The sequence below is a fragment of the Amphiura filiformis genome, chromosome 16 (assembly GCF_039555335.1).
Source record: "Amphiura filiformis chromosome 16, Afil_fr2py, whole genome shotgun sequence".
Taxonomy (NCBI): Eukaryota; Metazoa; Echinodermata; class Ophiuroidea; order Amphilepidida; family Amphiuridae; genus Amphiura; species Amphiura filiformis.
In genome coordinates, this window is record NC_092643.1 from 33,486,232 (window position 1) to 33,505,257 (window position 19,026).

Consider the following 19,026-nt stretch of genomic DNA (forward strand, 5'->3'; position numbering starts at 1 on the left):
AAAATCCTAAAACAAAAAATTAGATTTTGCGTTTTTGGCAGGAAATCATATTTTTGCGTTTTTTTGGAAAATCGGGGTATGTTTTTGGGCCTACAAAATTGCGTATTCTTACCCTATGGAAACTATTTTGGTAAGTAAAATGATGGAGAAACGTTTCCAAACCACCCTGATTTCCTAATTTGCATATGCAAACAGTCAAATTTGCAGACAGTAAATTGGAGTTAAAGGCCTAGAGTTAGTACATTTAATAAACACAACAAGAGTCAAAAGTTTTATTTTCAATTATTTATTAACTACAAACGTCAATACAAATGTAGTATACAAAAGGTTTTCTAGGGTTATTTTTCAAATTCAAACTTTTCAGTACCAATATAACAAACTTTGGTTATTACCTTCATGTAAACATATTCAACTCAGCCTAGTATCATGACGGGGATTTTACAGGCTTAGGGATGAAATCAAAACTTGACCGGCGGTTGAATGCCGGTTCTGTCCGGTTTGGTTTATATTGTTCTAAACAATGGAAACCGGACAAAACCAGCGGTCGAGTTCTGATTTCATCCCTTACCAAACAATACGCTTATTAGATGTATGCTTACATGAAGGACACTGTGGTTCACCTCAAGTTCGGTAGTGACGTCAATGCTTTTTCGCCGTTGCGTCACAAAATATGCACCTACGTCACTAGAGGCGAACCATAGTATACATTAAGGACTGTGCAACAAAAAGGCTCTTCTCCATTAGACCCCCTAGGTAATGTTGTGTATTACCTGCAATCATGCTTATGAATAATATTACCCAGGGGGTCTTATATGGAGGTAAGTCTTTGTTACGCTGAGCCATCTATATATAATATACTGTTAACAAGCAGTTGAACCTTGCAAATGTTATTTAGCGATCACAATTTCACAGTAAAACATGGTCATCTGTCAGTACATAGTTCTTTGACCCCAATAGGCATCTATATGACCTTTTTCGTGTGTTGGGTATAAGAACTCATGCTCCGCAACTTCTTGTTCAATTTTTGAGCTATGGCTGTTGAAAGTGGACAATTGTTTACACACAACTTTGTATTTGGTTGGCAATAATTTAAACATTTACCATGCCTTACAAGTGTTTCTAATTCTCCATTGGTCAATTCTTTGTCTGTTGATAAATATCCAAGGGTCAGTTTGCAAAACTTATGTTTACTTATCCATATAGTATGTATACTATATTGTGTCCGAGTGGACCGATTGTTCTTAAGCACTATGCACAATTCTAAATACACAAAAAGTTCATAAACTGACCCCTGTATACAGCAATAAATAACAAGAATTTAAACATGGTATAAGATCAAATTTGTTAACTGATGTTATAAAACACAACATGTTAATTTATTGTTTAGAGCTCACCTGTTCGAGTTGACACACACTTTTCACACACTGAAAGTACTAACCAAGATGAGTTATAACAACATTTTTGCCTTGTAAACCAGAAACATATTTTTCATCCGATTCCAAATTTTGAAAGTTGTAATGAAACTGTACAATTCTGAAACTATTCTCGTATTAAATAGTAATTCTGTACAAAAGTGTAATTTCTAAATGCAATAATAATATATATAGCAAGTTTCCAAAAGTTCACTCCATCTGAACTTGTGTCAATTTCATTGACACCACAAATTTTACTTTACATATTTCCGACATAATTTGTGAAATGGTAAAAACCATCATATTTACAACAAAATTGGACAATTATAATAGAGTATACTGTGTAGGAGCGTGGAATATTGGTCTATATACACAATATATCTACAACACCAATATGAAAGTGACTACACAACATTAAATTGTTTTGTTTTTTTAAAGAAATCAATGACATTTTGAATCACAATGTCTTCGTGTTATTACCAAACATAAATAACAGCAGTTTGAGCCTGCACATTTTTTCTTTAATTTGAAAAATAAAAAATAAATAAAATAAAATTAAGCTGACAGGCTTTTCTCAAATGTTAATTCATAAGTTATAGCATTTCTGTAAGAACAAAGTGCTGCCAGTTATCACAGTACCGTTGCAGCCAGTCCCTGTGTGATTGGTCAAGCTTTCATCAAGACGTGCTCCTGACTTCCACGGTCCGGATGAAGTTTGAGACACATCTGACGAAAGCTCAACCACTCCACAACACAGGGACCAGCTGCACCGGTACTGTGATACTGAATGTTCAGCATACTTATCGAAATAATATAACTTTAAAAAAAAAATCTATAGAAAACAACACATTTTATCATTCAACCTGACCAATATTTTGCATAATATTGGATTGTTCAATATACATTTATATGGTTAGAGTTTCTTTTGTATAAAAGATAATTTTGTTTTTAGATTTTAAAATATAACCTTTGTCTTTTTCTTCTGCCAATCTATAACTTGCGGAGCGTGTTTCCAGAACGGAAGAAATCTTCATTCTCGACCAATATCTTGATAGCGCCCTCAAACAGATCTCTGGGAATAGGCTGAAAATAAACAATGGAAAAATTTGCAAATTATTACCAAGTTTTAAAATTGAACTACAGAGCCATGACATACAGCCTGTTTGCTTTATTTTACGGTTGTTTTGGAGCTTCCACTTTGATTTTAAAAACCAGTAAATCACTCACAAAATCCTATAATACCAGAAATTCTCAAAATGGGGTAAAGTCACAAAATCATGAAAATAGAGCCAGTGCCAGTTTCTGCTACAAGGGGGTTATTTACACTTGTGCAAGTTTCATAGTGAAATAATACGGTAGAGCATTGAAATTGCAAAAAACAAATCCACCACCTTGCACTGGAACTACATGGACATTACAACCTTTGCCAATCGTCTGCACCAAAGGATAAACCCAAAAAAATTAAATTTTTGCTAATAAAAAAAATTATTCGTGATAATATTTTGCAGTTGACTTACCACATCTGACTGATGCCTGAACTCCTCCATCAACACATTGTACTTGAAGGTGACCTGTTTGCCTTTGTGAGTCTCAACATACTTCTTGACCGCCTCTGCGACTTCTTTCTGCTGCTTGCGTGCCGTGTTGCTTATTCCTGTGCCAAGGATGTCCATGTTGATGGTGCCGTCGCGAGGATCAAAGGCTGCCTGCTTCAAGGCTTCATAGTGTAACCTGTGAATATATAGAAATAATAGAAGTAGAAGTGAATTCGATTTCGGACAGACTGTAAGAGAGCCATCAGGAGAGATGGAATTACAACTTGTGAATTACTTGTATTATGCTAGCATTATTGTAAGGAGAAAACTTTGATTCAATATATGTAGTTGTTTGCATTCTGCGGGTAATATGTCCTGTCTAAAACACATGCTAAACACAGCATGCGCAAACCTTTGTAACATTCAATCTTAAAGATGTAAATTGTCGTTGGATTTCTTGCTCTTGCTGATAAGTGCTGGAGGTACATTAACCCTAACCGCCTAAGGGCTTTTTGGCGACGGGAAGGGAAAGAAGGAAGGAATAAAGAGAGAAAACAAAGAAAGAAGTTGTTTGCTCTGGGTGGGATTCGAACCCGAGACCCCTCGCATGCCAACCACTGGGTCGGCGACACTTTGCCATGGGTCTTGGGCTTCGCTGGCCAATGAAACCGTGCCTATATATTACTTAGGGCGATTGCGTCATCACACCACGTGGGATGCACGCACGAACAGCGCATATATCAAGTAGTATTTTGTAGTATACAGTCCTGTTAGGGTTAAGAGGCATCCATGATCTGAGTGATTGCATTGTCAGATTCTTACTCAAATGAAATGAAGACAACACATGGGCCTATTTGAATAACCATCATGAAACTGTCAACAAAAGTGGACCTTCCTGACATTAACAAAAAAGAACTATCACACACAGATTTTTAACAAGTTTAATAAAATATCAAGTGACTGGCTGACACCCCTGAGCACTGGGTGTTAGCTAGCCACCCGTCATTTTGGATGGGCAGTTTGCTCCTGGGCAGGCAAAGTTAATGCTTTTAGAACAAGTTCTGTGAACTCAAAACAAGACAAGACTTGTAAATCAAGGCTTCAGGGTCAAATTTTTGGAAAGGCAGTTTTGGTGAAAATGATGGGCAATGTGCATTCTACCAACCCTATATCTGAAACCATAAAACACATGGTGCAAAGGGTAACCTATAAAATGCCAAGATTTATTTTTCTTTATCCACAAGGCACTTACCTCCTAGCCTCATCCACATCCACTGGTTCCACTTTGCTTGAGAATCTCATACGAGCGTGAGCTTCTGAAAGTCGTATCAGAGACTCCAACTGTCTGGGATAAGCGGACACCATACCCTTAGCGCTGCCAATCTTGCGCATCTCTACGTATGCTTGCACCAGCATCTGGCTTGAATCCTCGCTTAATTTTGGATTGACGTATGTCCGTGCGTATGAGATGTAGTCACGCAAAACGGCCATGTCCTGAAAAGAATTGATAGAAAAAACATTGTTTACATTATTCCTAACCTGAAACAAGATCCAGAGAATAGCATTAGAATTGTATATGGGAGAAATTATAATCACTATTGAAAAACTAAATTATATAATCTTTACTGCAGAGATGTACATTTTGTTCTCCAGGGGGTACTTCATTATAGGAGCTGTTAAGAGTAAGAACCGACTGGACCGTCAATGCCAGGATTTCAAAAATCATATTGGCCCCTCAATATTGATCAAAATCGATAAATCAATTTTCCTCCCAATTTTACTCTGAATATCTTCTACATTCATCCGTAAATTTCCCATACCTATAAAAGGATGCATGATGCCATTTGGACTCACAGATGCGCCAACCACCTTAAAGCAACTTATGGAGCCAGCCAACTTCCATCGACTAATGGAGCTATTAAAATTCAGTCCTTTTCCCCCTGATTTTTTGATCCTTCTTATTCATTATCGACAACTTGGATAAATATCAATTTTCTTTAGAAAGTGATATCGGTGATATCATAAGTTATTATGTCATATGTTATTGGCTAGTCGATTTATTGATTCTCGATATATCAATGGTCCTTCGTTAAGGGTCCTCTTTCTAGCATCATTGTCACCAAATGCCCTAATATTTTTAACAATCCCATGCCCTGTCATCAAAAGAAACATTATTACACTCCCAGTACAAATGAGTGAAGTCGCTTCATTGCAACTGGGGGATTTCTATCTTTTCACAAGAAACAGCAAATGTCCTTGTTGGTGTCACCTTGTGCCCAACAACTATACCGTTATCAGACTATCTGGAAATGACACCATTTTGTTATCTGCAACTGTGAATCACAGGGTTGCCATGGAAATAGTGCACCCTAATGCCCTAGCTGCAACATACAAAATCTAAATACACATGTCACCAAATTGTGTTTTGCTAAGGGAAAAAGGACAATATTAAACCCATTTACTTATTTGATGAGATTCTCACCAATTTCCACAAAATCACAAATTTAGACCACTTCGACATGCCTTTACAAGTCAACAATCATCTTCTCATCAGAGACTGGCAACTGACTTCACTTGATACTTGGTCAACCCATTAATCAAGTTTCTCATCTTTAGCCAATATAACCACAATTTCCCAAGCTACTTACCAAATGCTCATCGTCTGATACTTCTTTGCCTTGATGATACAAAGAGACAAGATGGTTGGCCAATCGACGATCAAAAATCTCATCTTGTGGATCCAAGATTAAGAAGATCAAATCAAACCTGAAATTATAAACAAAAATTTGACTAGACATTTTCTTTTCATAATTTCTTTTCCTTCAATAAATCAATAAAATCTTTCCGGAGAGTTTACCAAAATAATTCATTTTTTCAATTATATAACCAGACCTGGAAAAAATGAGCTAATTTGACAATCTCCTTGCTGGGAGATTTGGTCATTTGGATGGAAATTGTGCTTTTCTGGATAAAGAAATACATAAGAAATAGTGGGAAATCCTGCTAAGTTGGAGGGAAATTTATCTCTCTTGCTGAAAGGGAAATCTCTCTTACCGAGAAATAAAAAAAATTTCCAGGCCTGTATATAACTGTACAAATCTATTTGATCAAATCGCAACCAGTTGACATGAAAGCACCTTAGTCGCTATGGCGCTAATCACAAGTGGCTGCTAGTAGCAATTGTGAAAACGCTACTAGAGTTGTTAGCGATTTAAAAAATCGCAAGCTGCAACTGCTAGTATGATATATGGGATTACACTTGTAAGGACATTGTTAAAATGACAAGACTGACAACTCACCTAGACAGGAGTGTATGTGGCAACTGAATATTATCAATAATGGTCTTCTTAGGGTTCCATTGAGAGTCTACGGGATTAGCAGCGGCCAATATGGAGGTCCTAGCGTTGAGAGAACAGATGATACCGGCCTTGGCGATAGATAACGTCTGCTGTTCCATCACCTCGTGGAGGACGGATCGTGTACTGTCGTTCATCTTGTCGAATTCGTCTATACAACAGATACCATTATCACTCAGTACAAGCGCACCACTGAAAAGAGAAGTGCATTTTGAAAATGTTTATTATGAATCATTAAGTTATAGAATCAGAAGACAAACTTACTTAAATTGCAGGCTAATATTAATGGAATACTGAAGAGTGCAATATGTGTAATAACTTAAAACTAAACTCACTTTTCTTGTAATCAATATATACCTAGCAAAATTGATTTGTGATAGATGTTCATCATTTTAAAGTCCAATAAATTATAATACCGTAAACGTTCGCCTAATGGCGCTATGGACTCCCTTGACATAACTGGAATTTTAGTCAAACTAAAAGTGCTCTCCCATAAAAAATCCCACCAGTAAATAAGGGCACATACCCCAAATTCTTGTTGGGCGAACATTTACGGTACCGGTATTGCATGAAAATGCACTTCATCTACGGAAACACTTATTCCAACTTCTTTTAAAGGTTCTGCTACACTTTTCTTTAAAACTTGGCTAGATTTAATTCACTAATGAAACCAGCACTGTCCCCCTATGTTTAAATAATAGCTTTCTATGGCACACTAGATACAACAGGTTTTGAAATATTAAGTCAAGATGCATAAACATGGAAGCAGCCATCAAGCATCAATTCCAATTGAATTGTAATAGCCTTTAATTATCTTACAAATAAAATGTCCTTGTTGGTGTCATCTTGTGCCAAACAACTATACCGTTATCAGACTATCTGTATATGACACCATTTTATTATCTGCAACTGTGAATCACAGGGTTGCCATGGAAATAGTGCACCCTAATGCCCTAGCTGCAACATACAAAATGTGAATAATCCACTAATAATATTATTTTCCCTATGAAAAAGGTATGACCAAAAAAATTCCTTACTTAACATTTGCTCACCACTTTACTACAATACCGGTGGTGTTCGATTTCAGAGTAACATCAGCCCATGAGAAAGTCGTATCCGATACCTATGCGGTCATCTATTGGGCTCAGTGACTTCTCGCAGGGTACGCGCTAGAGATGCACAACTATGCGGTTTTCTCTGAAGTTGCTTAAGTTTCTCAACTTACGTTTGTAAAACCAGTTGCCTTGTTTCCGGATCTTTTGTGATATAGGCTGTCAGACCGACTGCGCTGGATCCTTTACCGGATGTATACTGCCCTCTTGGGACCAGATGATGTACATATTGCAATAGTTGCGATTTACTGGTACCGGGATCACCGCACAATAGAATGTTGATTTCTGACCTGTAAATTTAATTGGACGAGACACAATAAATTACCATATTTGTACCGCACTTGTATACTGTAATGTTTACAAACATCATCAACAGCATTGGACATTTCAGAAACGTAGTGCCGTTACTAATACAAATCTGATCACGCAACATTATCTGACATGACCCAATGTCCTATATCCACTTCACTTGAAAATTCATGTTCACAGTAAAGTGTATAAATGACCGATTTGAAAAAGTACTTGCATGCTCTGCAGGGACTGTTTTTTGGAATTTGCAGGAGAGCATTAAATAGCTCTTCTGGAACCTTCAAGAAGAGCTGTTTAGAGCATTTTACAAATAGAATGAAAGGAGAGAATGGTCAACTAAGGAGAGCTAAAAATCACTCCTATATCAGATTTAAGGAGAGCCGTAAAAGGCAGTCCATGGTTTTGTGCTCCAAGCAGTCAATTCATATTCACTGTGAGACAAATTCAATGTTAGTTTTAATGTCCTTTCTATGCTTTGGATCTCAAAGAACTCAAGACCTGAATTGGACTATGAACACAAACTACCAGGGCATATTAATTTATTCATAAATCAAATGGCATTGAAATAAATGCTTTCAATTCTCTTAAAAATAACAATTACCTTGTTGGTGTCACCTTGTGCCCAACAACTATACCGTTATCAGACTATCTGGAAATGACACCATTTTGTTATCTGCAACTGTGAATCACAGGGTTGCCATGGAAATAGTGCACCCTAATGCCCTAGCTGCAACATACAAGATTTGAATATTTCACCCCACAAAACACACTATTTTCTTCGCACCCAAAAAATTGGTGAAGGTTCACTATTTTGCCCTCCAAGAGCAACAGGACTGAGCCTGTTCTCTTTGGGAATAATATCTTTGCCTATGTTACTTGACTTTCTCCACGCGGGTGTCGATGCGGGTTCAGAAACTGTAATTACTCAATCGTAGCAATCCTATTTTTCATTGCCGTAACTCACCTAAATTTAGTTCTTCCAGTATCTTCAAAGTCCTTCCTGGCGGCTCCAAATAATTGACACAGAATGCCCTTCTTGATATCTTCATTCTCGTATATACTAGGTGCTAATGCTTTGGCTAATCTATCGTAAATGTCGTCCTTCTTGGATAGGTCTATGAGTTCCTGCCTGCGCTCATCTGAGAACATCTGCTGCTCATCGCTGTAAAGAACGTAAGTTTCACATATGACATCGATCAGATATTTTTTGTTACATTAATTATTCCACATATGCATGAGTTCTATTGGGCTAAATATGGTCTAAATATGGCTAAATAATAGAGATCAACAATAAATGTACAGTACTTTTGTCATGATATTTTATGAACTATCACTCACAGAAGTTTGTCTACACTCCACATCAAGCTTCAAACATGGAGAAGCCATTTTGCCTAGCTGCAGGAAGAACAAATACATGTTCGTCCTCTTTCTCAAATTTCCTTGTCGGTGTCATCTTGTGCCCAACAACTATACCGTTATCAGACTATCTGGAAATGACACCATTTTGTTATCTGCAACTGTGAATCACAGGGTTGCCATGGAAATAGTGCACCCTAATGCCCTAGCTGCAACATACAAACCATCAATACCACAAAACCCCAATATTTTTGTTGTGCCAAGGTATGCACCAAAACAATCCGGAGGTACACAATATTGCCCTTCATAGTGCACCCTACAAATTTGAAATATTTTGCCCCGTCAAAACCCATATTTTCTTTGTGCCACTGTATGGGTCAACAAATGCACACCACTTGACTCAGATATGGGTGGGTCTAGTTTGGCACAACAAACCCATTGTACAGGTCTTCACTTCCAACACTGAAGCTTAATCTACCAGGGTGCATTTAATGAAAAATGGACCAAATTCTTGCAGACTAGTTGCACAAATTGTGCAATTTTGGCCTCTGAATGGTGGGCTCCAGTGCTAAAATTGCAGCTGAGTGGTGGGCTCCAAAACTTGAGTGGTGGGCTCTGCCGGCCACCACCGCCCACTGTAGCTACATCCCTGATCTACACATAACTGCTTAAGATGCATTGCTTTTTACAAGAAATTTTTCTATAACCCTCACAAAAGCCACAGAGGTCATGATTTGTTCAAAATCTACTGTCCTTATAGCAAACAGGTAACCATGACAAACAACTTACTCTTTATCGCTGTGTTCATGTAGTCTTCCCGCCTTGTCCTTGCAGAACTGTATCACATCAATGTAGGTCTTGTACACCGCCTTGACGTTGCGCATCCGTGGGTTGACTTTCAGCGGCGTTGCGCGATAAATGCCTGTGACAGTGACTCGGTCACCTGGTTGCACGGAATCCACCAAATCATTGTGCGCGTACAAGACGACTGTGTGTGGCGTTTGACCTGCTGGCATATCATCTGGAATAATAATAGGTGATCAAATGGAATTCAGTAATGGGCTAATAGAATTGTGAATCATGCTTGCTTACATAATTTCCATGTTTCTGATTGTTTGAGAGCTGGGTAAATTGCTGCTTCTTTCTGTAGCTTAGAACAAATCGATGGGTCAGTAACACAAAGGTTTAACTCCATGTTTTTGCGAAAATGAGATTTTGTTATCAAAATGTTCATAAAACTAAGCACTTTTTAGTAAGTAAACATAAACACATAACTCCTTTCAAAACCATTCTCATGTCAGTGTAACAAAGACGCATCTCCAACAAATCACCCTTTTTCTGTGTTGTTCATAATTATTGGGCAAATTAAATAAATGTTCACTTATTTAAACACCACTTAATATGATCCTTTCATAGAGAAACCATTTTATGTAATGCAACATTTAAGCTAATCAAAATGAACATTTTCTTTAAAATGAACAAAATGGAGTTACGTCTTTGTGTCACTGATCCCTCGAAATGATGCAAATATAAATAATTTTTGCACGTGGAACAGCCCATTTGCCTGACCCTCAAAAGAATATATTTCTGCACATGGATGATGTACGTCTTTTCTGTGATTTGGATCAACACATGAACTGAACTGTGAACACAACTACCAGGGCTTAAATCATGCATCAATTCAAACTTGAATTGTAACTGCCTTTAATTCTCTTACAAAATAATACAAAATTTCCTTGTTGGTGCCACCCTATACCCAACAATTACACCATTATCGGACTATTTCGGCATCATTTGATTATCTAATTTGAATCACAGGGTTGCCATGGAAATAGTGCACCCTAATGCCCTAGCTGCACCATACAAATTTTATAGTTCACCTATTTTCTGCACAAATCAGCATTATACTATACATCATCAAATTAGAATCTATATGCCATGGCAATACAAATTGATTTCATCATACCCACAATGCCTCCTACCATACCCATAATGCACCTCTCTCTTACCTGGCAATTCCTGCAATTTGACCATCTGCCTTTAATTCTTTAACAGAATAATACAAAATTTCCTTGTTGGTGCCACCCGTAACCCAACAATTATACCATTATCGGACTATTTCGGCATCATTTTGTTATCTGCAACTGTGAATCACAGGGTTGCCATGGAAATAGTGCACCCTAATGCCCTAGCTGCACCATACACATTTTATAGTTCACCTATTTTCTGCACAAATCAACATTATACTATACACCAACAAATTTGAATCTATGACAAATTGATTTCATTATAGTATACCCACAATGCATCCCACATTACCCATAATACACCTCTCCCTTACCTGGCGATTCCTGCAATTTGACCATCTGCTTATCGGAGAACTGCGACCTGTTGTGTATCAACCCCATGCTATGTTTTGTCTGACAGTTGCGACATATGGCTGGCTCCGCAATACGACCTCTGTCGATCTCCACGACGGCTGTGGACGAACACACGTAGCATCGGAAGAACGCTTCGCGCATCTCGGGCATCAAGTTTGATGTGCGGATGACCATGCCACTGATGGTGATTAACTGATCAATATCTAACAGGAAGGAAAAGAGTTCAAACATCAGTGAAAGGTGAACAATATTAATAATGCTGCCATGCTGGTTTCATACTTTCTGCCGCTTGTCTCTGAGCAGTGTGCGGCTTCATTGTGCTGCTATAACTTTTCTGCAAGCAGATCAGCACACCACTAAGCGACAGCGGCATGACTCTGAAAGCCAATGTTGCTGCTCAGCACCGCTCTGTGCTCATCAATTCGACCAAAAATTGTATCCATTTCTCATACGTCAGAGCGCTCACGAGTTGACTTGAATTCAACTCCTAGCGATCTGCCGATATACCGGCTTGCCACTGGTCACCACTAGCCATTGTCTAGAAATCAGAAACCACCCGTCCAATCTATACCAAAATTTGACCATCAAATATAAAACAACTTGTCTATACCCATGTAAGGGTCACTGGGATCAAATATGTCCTGATTTGGCCTTTACATGTCACTTTGAATTAGTCCCACTTCATATACCCTTAAAATCATCTGTTTTAGAGCTTTCACATCTGTAAAATCCATTAAATCTACCAGTCTAAAATTAGATTGGCCCATCTTAAAGACAGGCAGACCTATGGCTGGCTAAGACCTTGCTGCTAGCGTTTCTGGTACGAAGTAAAATTGTCGTCAAAGCAGCAGGAAAGTATGAAACCAAGCATTTATAGTAATTTTGAAAGTGTTATCACATTCCTTTCCCACTGATTCTGAAAAACCAGATGCTTGATAGAGAGTAAATATCTAGAGTGAGCCATTCCATTTGAAATCCATTTTAAATGGAGTCACCCATTCAGGTAACCCCATTTGGAATTCACACTCCCTGTGTGAGAGATTATTGGTCATGTCTTCCATAGGGGGTGTATGGATTTCAACTGGAATAGCCCAATACGGATTTTCCTGCTTACCTTCTGGATTTAGTGCTCGCATATTCTTGGTTTTCTCTGCATTGTATGTGCGTACTTGAATCTGATGATCCAGCACCGTGTCGGGATAACGCTCAAAGAACAGCTCGTTGACAGCCATGTCAAAGGTCGGGATGACTTCTTGCGGGTAGGAGACAAGCTTGCGGTATAGCTCGGCATCAAACTGCTGCAGGTGCTTGCAGTTGACATTCAAGAATGGCAGCTCTAAGGTCTGGATCTGTTTTAAGTAAAGAGAATATTGGATTTCTTAGATTAAACATTTTACCACAAATGTTCATTCTTGGTCAGTGGCTGTTTAGGTTTCATTGGTCCCTGCATGTCGTCCATCACATGGTAAAATTGATGTCGATTCTTGTATATTTTCAAAATCTAAACTAATTATTTTAGAAAGAATCAATCGACTCCCACAAATCAAGATTCATTTTCCCACTGAGTAACCTGGCATAACCCACCTAGCCAGCAGCCATTACTGTGTTACAATTGGACAGTGTTGCCATGTCTTCCACGGCCACGGTAAAGGAGTCTCAAGTAGCCCAATTCTAAAGCTTCCAAAAATAAGCGCCCAATACTGGACATTTGGGCGGATTGACCTGAATTAAGAACGCAAATCACCCAATTGGCCAGAAAAGCACTTGACTTAAAAATTCCCGGTAGTTAATTAATGGGTAGTCACAAAACTTTGTAATTGAAATTTGGAGCTTCAGAGAGACACAAAACCTTTATAAATCCGGCTAAATTGAAAGGAAAATACATCAAACTACTGCCACGACCTGACTTTTGCTAAGTAGCACAATTTTAGGCAAGTAGCGGCACAGCTTTTGGAGTAGCGGCAAGTGATTGCCAAGTAGCCCAATTGTGTGCCTAAGATACAGCGTTGGCATCACTGCAATTGGACCACCCAATTTTAAACATCAAATGTCAACAAATAAACAAAAAAAGTACCAACATACCTCGTCCAACTTCTGTAAATAAAGCGGTTCATCTGGATTGATTCCTTCATTTTCGTCTGCTTCGGGGTCGATGAAACGATTCAAGAAACGACAGAAGCGTTCCTTTGCTTCGCTGACCACAACGTCCGTTCCCCAGATGACCAGTTGAGGGGCGCCAGGCTGGTCACTGGTTGGTCCTCCAGTCATGGGTTCTGTTGGTTCTCCCTTGATTAAATGCAAGCAGTGTATGGTCATTAGAGAAAAAAATACACAAGGTAACTAGTAGTTCTGTGTATGCAGACCTAAAACCTACCATTTGTGAAAAAAAGAGGAAAATGCTTTAAAAAAGAGGAAAATAGTGCAAAATCATGCTAAACAAGCTCAAATTGGGCTGAAAATAACAAATAATGCTAAAAAGTGGAAAAGTTTCAGTGTGTATGAGCGATCAATAAATTCATTATAAAAACTAATTCTGGATTTAAGATCTCAAATACGAATACAGCACATTGCGTGGCACCGAAAATGGCACCATTAATATTACTGGGGTAATTTCTTTTCTATCTTTGTATCCTTCTCTGAACTTTTGCATGAATTGCTAACCATACAATCCACCATTATCATTTATTCATTTGTGATATACACATTGTCAACAACTTCAAAATCGAGGGTTGAGAGCCAGAAAGCCTTTAGTCACAAAGGAGTTAAGGCTTTCTGGTTCTCAAACCCTCAAAATAAATATTACACCCAACATGTTCAAGATAAAGGTTCCAAACAGCCGAATGCAAAAATTCCACTTACAGATGGGTCCGAAGCAAGATTCACTTGACGCACTTTACGTTCGCTCCTGATGTCGTTGCGAGGTCTGATGGGTGTGCCTGCCATTCTCCCAGGTGTGCCACTCATCCTTGAGCTAGGGGTGCCATAGTTGAGAGGAGAGCTCAAGTCAATCTCACTAGCACCTGGAATAGGAATAAAAAGATGTCTTGTTGAAATTAGGACACAGGATAGGGCAGTGTTAGAAATATATCTCAACATTTTCAGAGGTCATTAGGGCCCCTTACTTAATTCAATCTGCAAGTGGCAAAATATATTGTGTTTTGTCCCAGCTTGTGCTGCGTAAATTCACATAGCACCCAACTGCATGCACAACATTATTTCTAAATCAATCCATATGTTAAGAGCCTTGCCACTTATGTGTTGAACAAAGTATAATATGCTATATTTTTGTATGTCTGAAAATACACAGGGCCCTTGTCACCAATTTTGCATACCTTTTGGTTATTTATGGGCAGTGTCAAAACAAGCCGCACATTTTAAGGGCTGTTTTCTTTTCTCCAAAGATCTCACGGGCAAGGGCTTAGGCAGCCAGCAGTGTAGGGAGTGTTTTACACACCAAAATTTGTAAATACACACACAGTTTTTGCCCACAAATCTTAAATTTACACTCCCAAGTTTTGTGAATTTACACACCCAAACCTTCAAATCCTGCCTAAGACCCTGCTCACGGGCTACAAAAAATTTGTCATCAGCATCCCGCCAACTGTTGGTTGCCCACCCTGATCTACATGAATCAGGATTTTCTTGCAATTTTGATGATCTTTCATTTTCTCACATTCCAGGACTGTAACTCTTACACATGGGACCACTTCAGAAGAAACGGTTAGATTTGCCTACTTTGAAAGGGGGATTGAAAATTACAAAACGTATACTTACCAACTTTGGAATGTCCTGGACTGGAGAAGAGCGAGGTCTCATGGACATCTTTGGAACCTGCTGAAGCAGGAGATGATGGCATGGGAGCTAGATCACCACCAGGAGATGAATCAAGAGGTCTGTCGGCTTTGGAGGATGGTGAAGTCGCTCCACGTGTGCTACGGCGTGCTGTGGGGTCAAATTTAAAGCAGATTTATATTTTAATTTGTGGGTAAAATGCATTGTAAGTAATTTGACAAAACACTGGAAAGCGAGATGTGTAACAACATCCACTGAGAATTTTAGTCTTGATGGATTTTTTAAACAGTGAACAGAAACCAACCCAAAGTATTAAAATCAAACAAACAAAATCCTGGCCGGAGCACACACCAACTAAAAAGGCAAGGAAATATTGCCGGTATGGGATTTGAACCCACAAACTTGTTTACTAGTTGATGTCTTATCCATTCAAGGCCGGTCGAGTGCAGATCCCTCGGAACACCCTTTTCAATATGGAATGCTAACCTCATTGTGACATCATCCAAGCAGCTCATTTCCCATTGAAAAGGGTTATCCGACGGATCTGCAGTCGACCATTCTGTTCCACTGATAAAACAGTGGTTAAAACTGGGTACTAATGTTGGCATTCGGGTATACAAAACACACATCATAAAATATAACACTGTTTTTTTAAATTTTTGTGCTGGATGTGCAACTCTGTTACCTACGGTACTTCTTCTTTCTTGGTTGAGTCGGCAGTTTCAGACTAGCTGTACTTATCGCCAACTTGTCCAGGAACCTAGGACTGAGTGCAGATATCAGAACCGGGGATGGTCCCCCTTCTCTTTTCGAATAGCTCTGACACTTTAACGTGCACAGGGATGAATCCTCCTGAACACAGGACCAACGGCTTTACGTGACTTCCGAATCACGGACGAAGCACATACACTACCTATATCTGCACGTGCTAAGCAGTGTATGGGGGCGAGAAGAAATTCTTCAATTAAATTCTGAAATTAATTACTGAACTGAATTGAAGGATTTCTGACCACTTTTTGGGAGGGAAGAGAATTTTCACCTAAGGCAAGCCCAAGGCTCGAACCCTCGTCGATCGTATCTCCCGGCCGGCAGCGCAACACCTTAACCACTCGGCCATCTCGCCCTCTGCCTTCATATTGATAGTGTTCAATTTTCCAGTTTTTGTTTTGTGTAGTTCCGGTAATTAAAATCACTGCGGTAAAAACACACTGCACAGTTTTTTCCATACATGTGAATTATGTTTCAAATGTCAATTCTTGACTTACGTGTTCCCGCATCACTTGCTTTTCCTCTTGTGCTCCTCCTTCCTGGAGTCCCATTTACTGACGACGAGGGCGTATCGCTTCCTTTCTTACCACGCCCGCGAGTGGGCGTCCCTGCACCATTCTGTTGCGGTGTTCCATTAATTGCAGACCTGGTACTACGGCGTGATGGCGTGCCATTCTCACTTGGCGCATCCTCGCTACGCCCTCGCTTGGTTGGCGTTCCTGTTGGACTGGTTGATTCTTCCGGCCTATTCCTTTTGCTACTCCTGCGGCTGCGAGGAGTGCTGACAGTACTGCTAGGCGGGGAAGACATATTGATGATTTAATTCTGAAAATGTTAAACAAGAACAAGTGTTTGCAGTGTCAGTGAGATTTATGGGAATAAACCATTAGGGGCTGTGCAATAATTATGAGCCCTGGGGAGGGTAAAATGGGGGGGCAAGAAATTTTTGGCACGCATTCACAGGGTGCCTTTTTAATAAATAATTCACTGATGGAAACGCCTGTTCTGTTGTATCTTGTATTCTGTCGGTCGGACATCTGGGCTATCTCTAGTCTCGGGCCCAAACTGCATGTGGCTCACGGTTTGTTATGAACAGAAGCCGACTGTGAAGGAGGCTACATAGCGATGTTGCTGGAGTGATATTCAATTTCCGAAAAAACAACACTCGACCATGGAATTTAATTTTAAGTTTGTCAGTATATAAGCGGTAAATCAAGTAAGTTTCTTCCACTCTGAAGACTTAGAAAGCGGTTGTTTGATTCCACTGACTATTTGCGATCGAAATTTACATAACACCAATGACAGAAATCATCAACAAAAATCGAATCAGGGACTTGTTTTCACTCGAACATCATCAACCGGAAGTGACGTGACACGGACCGACAGAATTGGTTGTATTTCCCACATATAGGCTGACAATAGCACTGGAGTTAGTGCCATACTATTAGGCAAAGTAACAAATAAAACATGTTTCTCGTCCAGGTTTTGGAAAAATAGGAGAAAGAGGGGCTTTTAATTTTTTATTGAAAAAATGCCCTATTTTGACGCTTTTTATCCTTTTTATAGCGTAAGATTAGAAGCTGAAAAACATGAAGAGGCTCTTTTTATTTTGTTGTTTTGAGATGTCAACCCCTCTGGTCATCACAAACCCCAGGACACAAAACACTTCCACAAATGCTTCTAATACTATTGTAAAGGGTTATAAGAAGAAGTTGCAACTTCTCTAGCATCTTAATACAAAAAGTTATGACAGAAAGATTGCAAAAGAAAAAGAAAAATGCAAAATCGGGAGGGGACGAAAAACATGTTTTTTTATTTACTTGGCCTTACGCTGCCTTTCGTATTCGCAGAAGAGGACAATTTCGACCTCGTTTGTTTACAAACAGAGAGGTAGACAAAGGGCCTGTCAAAACTGTTCCGCTTGTCCAAATACTCAAATGTATCATTCAAAAGGATGGTCCACAATAGAGTGATTCACGCAACATGAATAAAAAAAAAAAAACTGAAGTAGGACCATGTGCTTCTTTTGTCCAATTTGGCATCAAGATTTCAACTGGAAACAGTTCAGACCCAGAACACGATCATGTCAGAAATTAATATTGTGTTCTGGGTCTGATTATTCGGACTACACTGGAGTTAAAACAACATTCGCATTCACTGAACTCTGAGTGTATCACAAGCTATCGCACTATTGTGCCAGGTTCGATGTACTCTCTGCTCTGGAGCCTCTGCAAATAGTTCTAAGTAAGTTTTATCAATGCAATACGTTTTTTACGTTCCTATAACGTTTTCAGGACGTTTCTACAATGTTCGTTCACCGCCGTTCACGGAAGAACGGCGGTATACAAGCATGCAAATTTATCTCGACAACAACATGCTCATTCAATGCATGCAGATGAAGTTTGCGTCGCGCGGTACGCATATCAGTTATCACGCGCAGGTTGTTACCTCTGACTTTACGTAAAGAGTAGTACAAACTATCACTATGCAGTCGTCAAAGGTTTTACAGCAAAATATTATTTATGTGTTCTAGGCCTAGGGCTATTAATACATCATAAATTCATATCAATGTCAACAACATGATGATGCCACCATTCACATGTTCATGCAGCATACATTATGATCATCATGATGCCCATGACCACATGGACCATGTCCCTTTAAATTTATTGTTCAAGGCCAGGCAGCAAAATGATCATTCAACGCCAAACTGTTCATGATAAACCAAACACGATGTAGACTGAATTAAAAACTACACATAAAATATAATAATACCTTTCTTACCACGCAGAATTCGGTAACATCAACGAAAACACAGCCTCTTCCTTACAGACAAGTTTATTGTTGACCGTCGATCGCACCGGTGTGTTGTTCGTGGGTTTAAATGCCCATTATCACGTGTATCAAAATTCCGCGGGAAATCAGAAAATAGTGTACTTTTATTTTTATAAAGTTATTCAATAAATTATTTAATTTTTACTCTTAATTTTTCCAATTAATTTGAC

General features: G+C 39.0%; 1 protein-coding gene across 2 annotated transcripts; it reads right to left on the reverse strand.

Moving 5' to 3' along the window:
- Positions 1 to 266: 266 nt before the first annotated feature.
- LOC140135895 (DNA replication licensing factor mcm4-A-like) lies at positions 267 to 18,937 on the reverse strand. 2 transcript variants are annotated; one of them, XM_072157559.1, is made up of 15 exons: positions 18,806 to 18,937; positions 16,519 to 16,846; positions 15,236 to 15,403; positions 14,321 to 14,481; positions 13,544 to 13,747; positions 12,576 to 12,810; positions 11,422 to 11,664; positions 9,870 to 10,101; positions 8,689 to 8,886; positions 7,529 to 7,705; positions 6,247 to 6,495; positions 5,596 to 5,713; positions 4,200 to 4,441; positions 2,930 to 3,143; positions 267 to 2,495 (listed from the first exon to the last, which is right to left on the reverse strand). In XM_072157559.1, the coding sequence occupies exons 2-15, from the start codon at positions 16,829 to 16,831 to the stop codon at positions 2,403 to 2,405; spliced, it is 2,847 nt and encodes a 948-aa protein (XP_072013660.1). In that variant the 5' UTR covers positions 16,832 to 16,846; positions 18,806 to 18,937; the 3' UTR covers positions 267 to 2,402. The 2 variants fall into 2 exon arrangements, with proteins under 2 accessions (XP_072013660.1, XP_072013661.1); XM_072157560.1 differs by having other exon boundaries at positions 18,797 to 18,915.
- Positions 18,938 to 19,026: the final 89 nt, after the last annotated feature.

What these genes read in the sequence shown, in the direction of transcription:
- LOC140135895 (XM_072157559.1), bottom strand. Translation starts at nt 16,831, where the DNA reads ATGTCTTCCCCGCCTAGCAGTACTGTCAGCACTCCTCGCAGCCGCAGG. An exon ending in TATCAGACGATGAGCATTTG is followed by an intron (nt 4,442 to 5,595) that starts GTAAGTAGCTTG and finishes AATTCTTTTCAG; the next exon opens with GACATGGCCGTTTTGCGTGA. An exon ending in GATGTGGATGAGGCTAGGAG is followed by an intron (nt 3,144 to 4,199) that starts GTAAGTGCCTTG and finishes ATATATTCACAG; the next exon opens with GTTACACTATGAAGCCTTGA.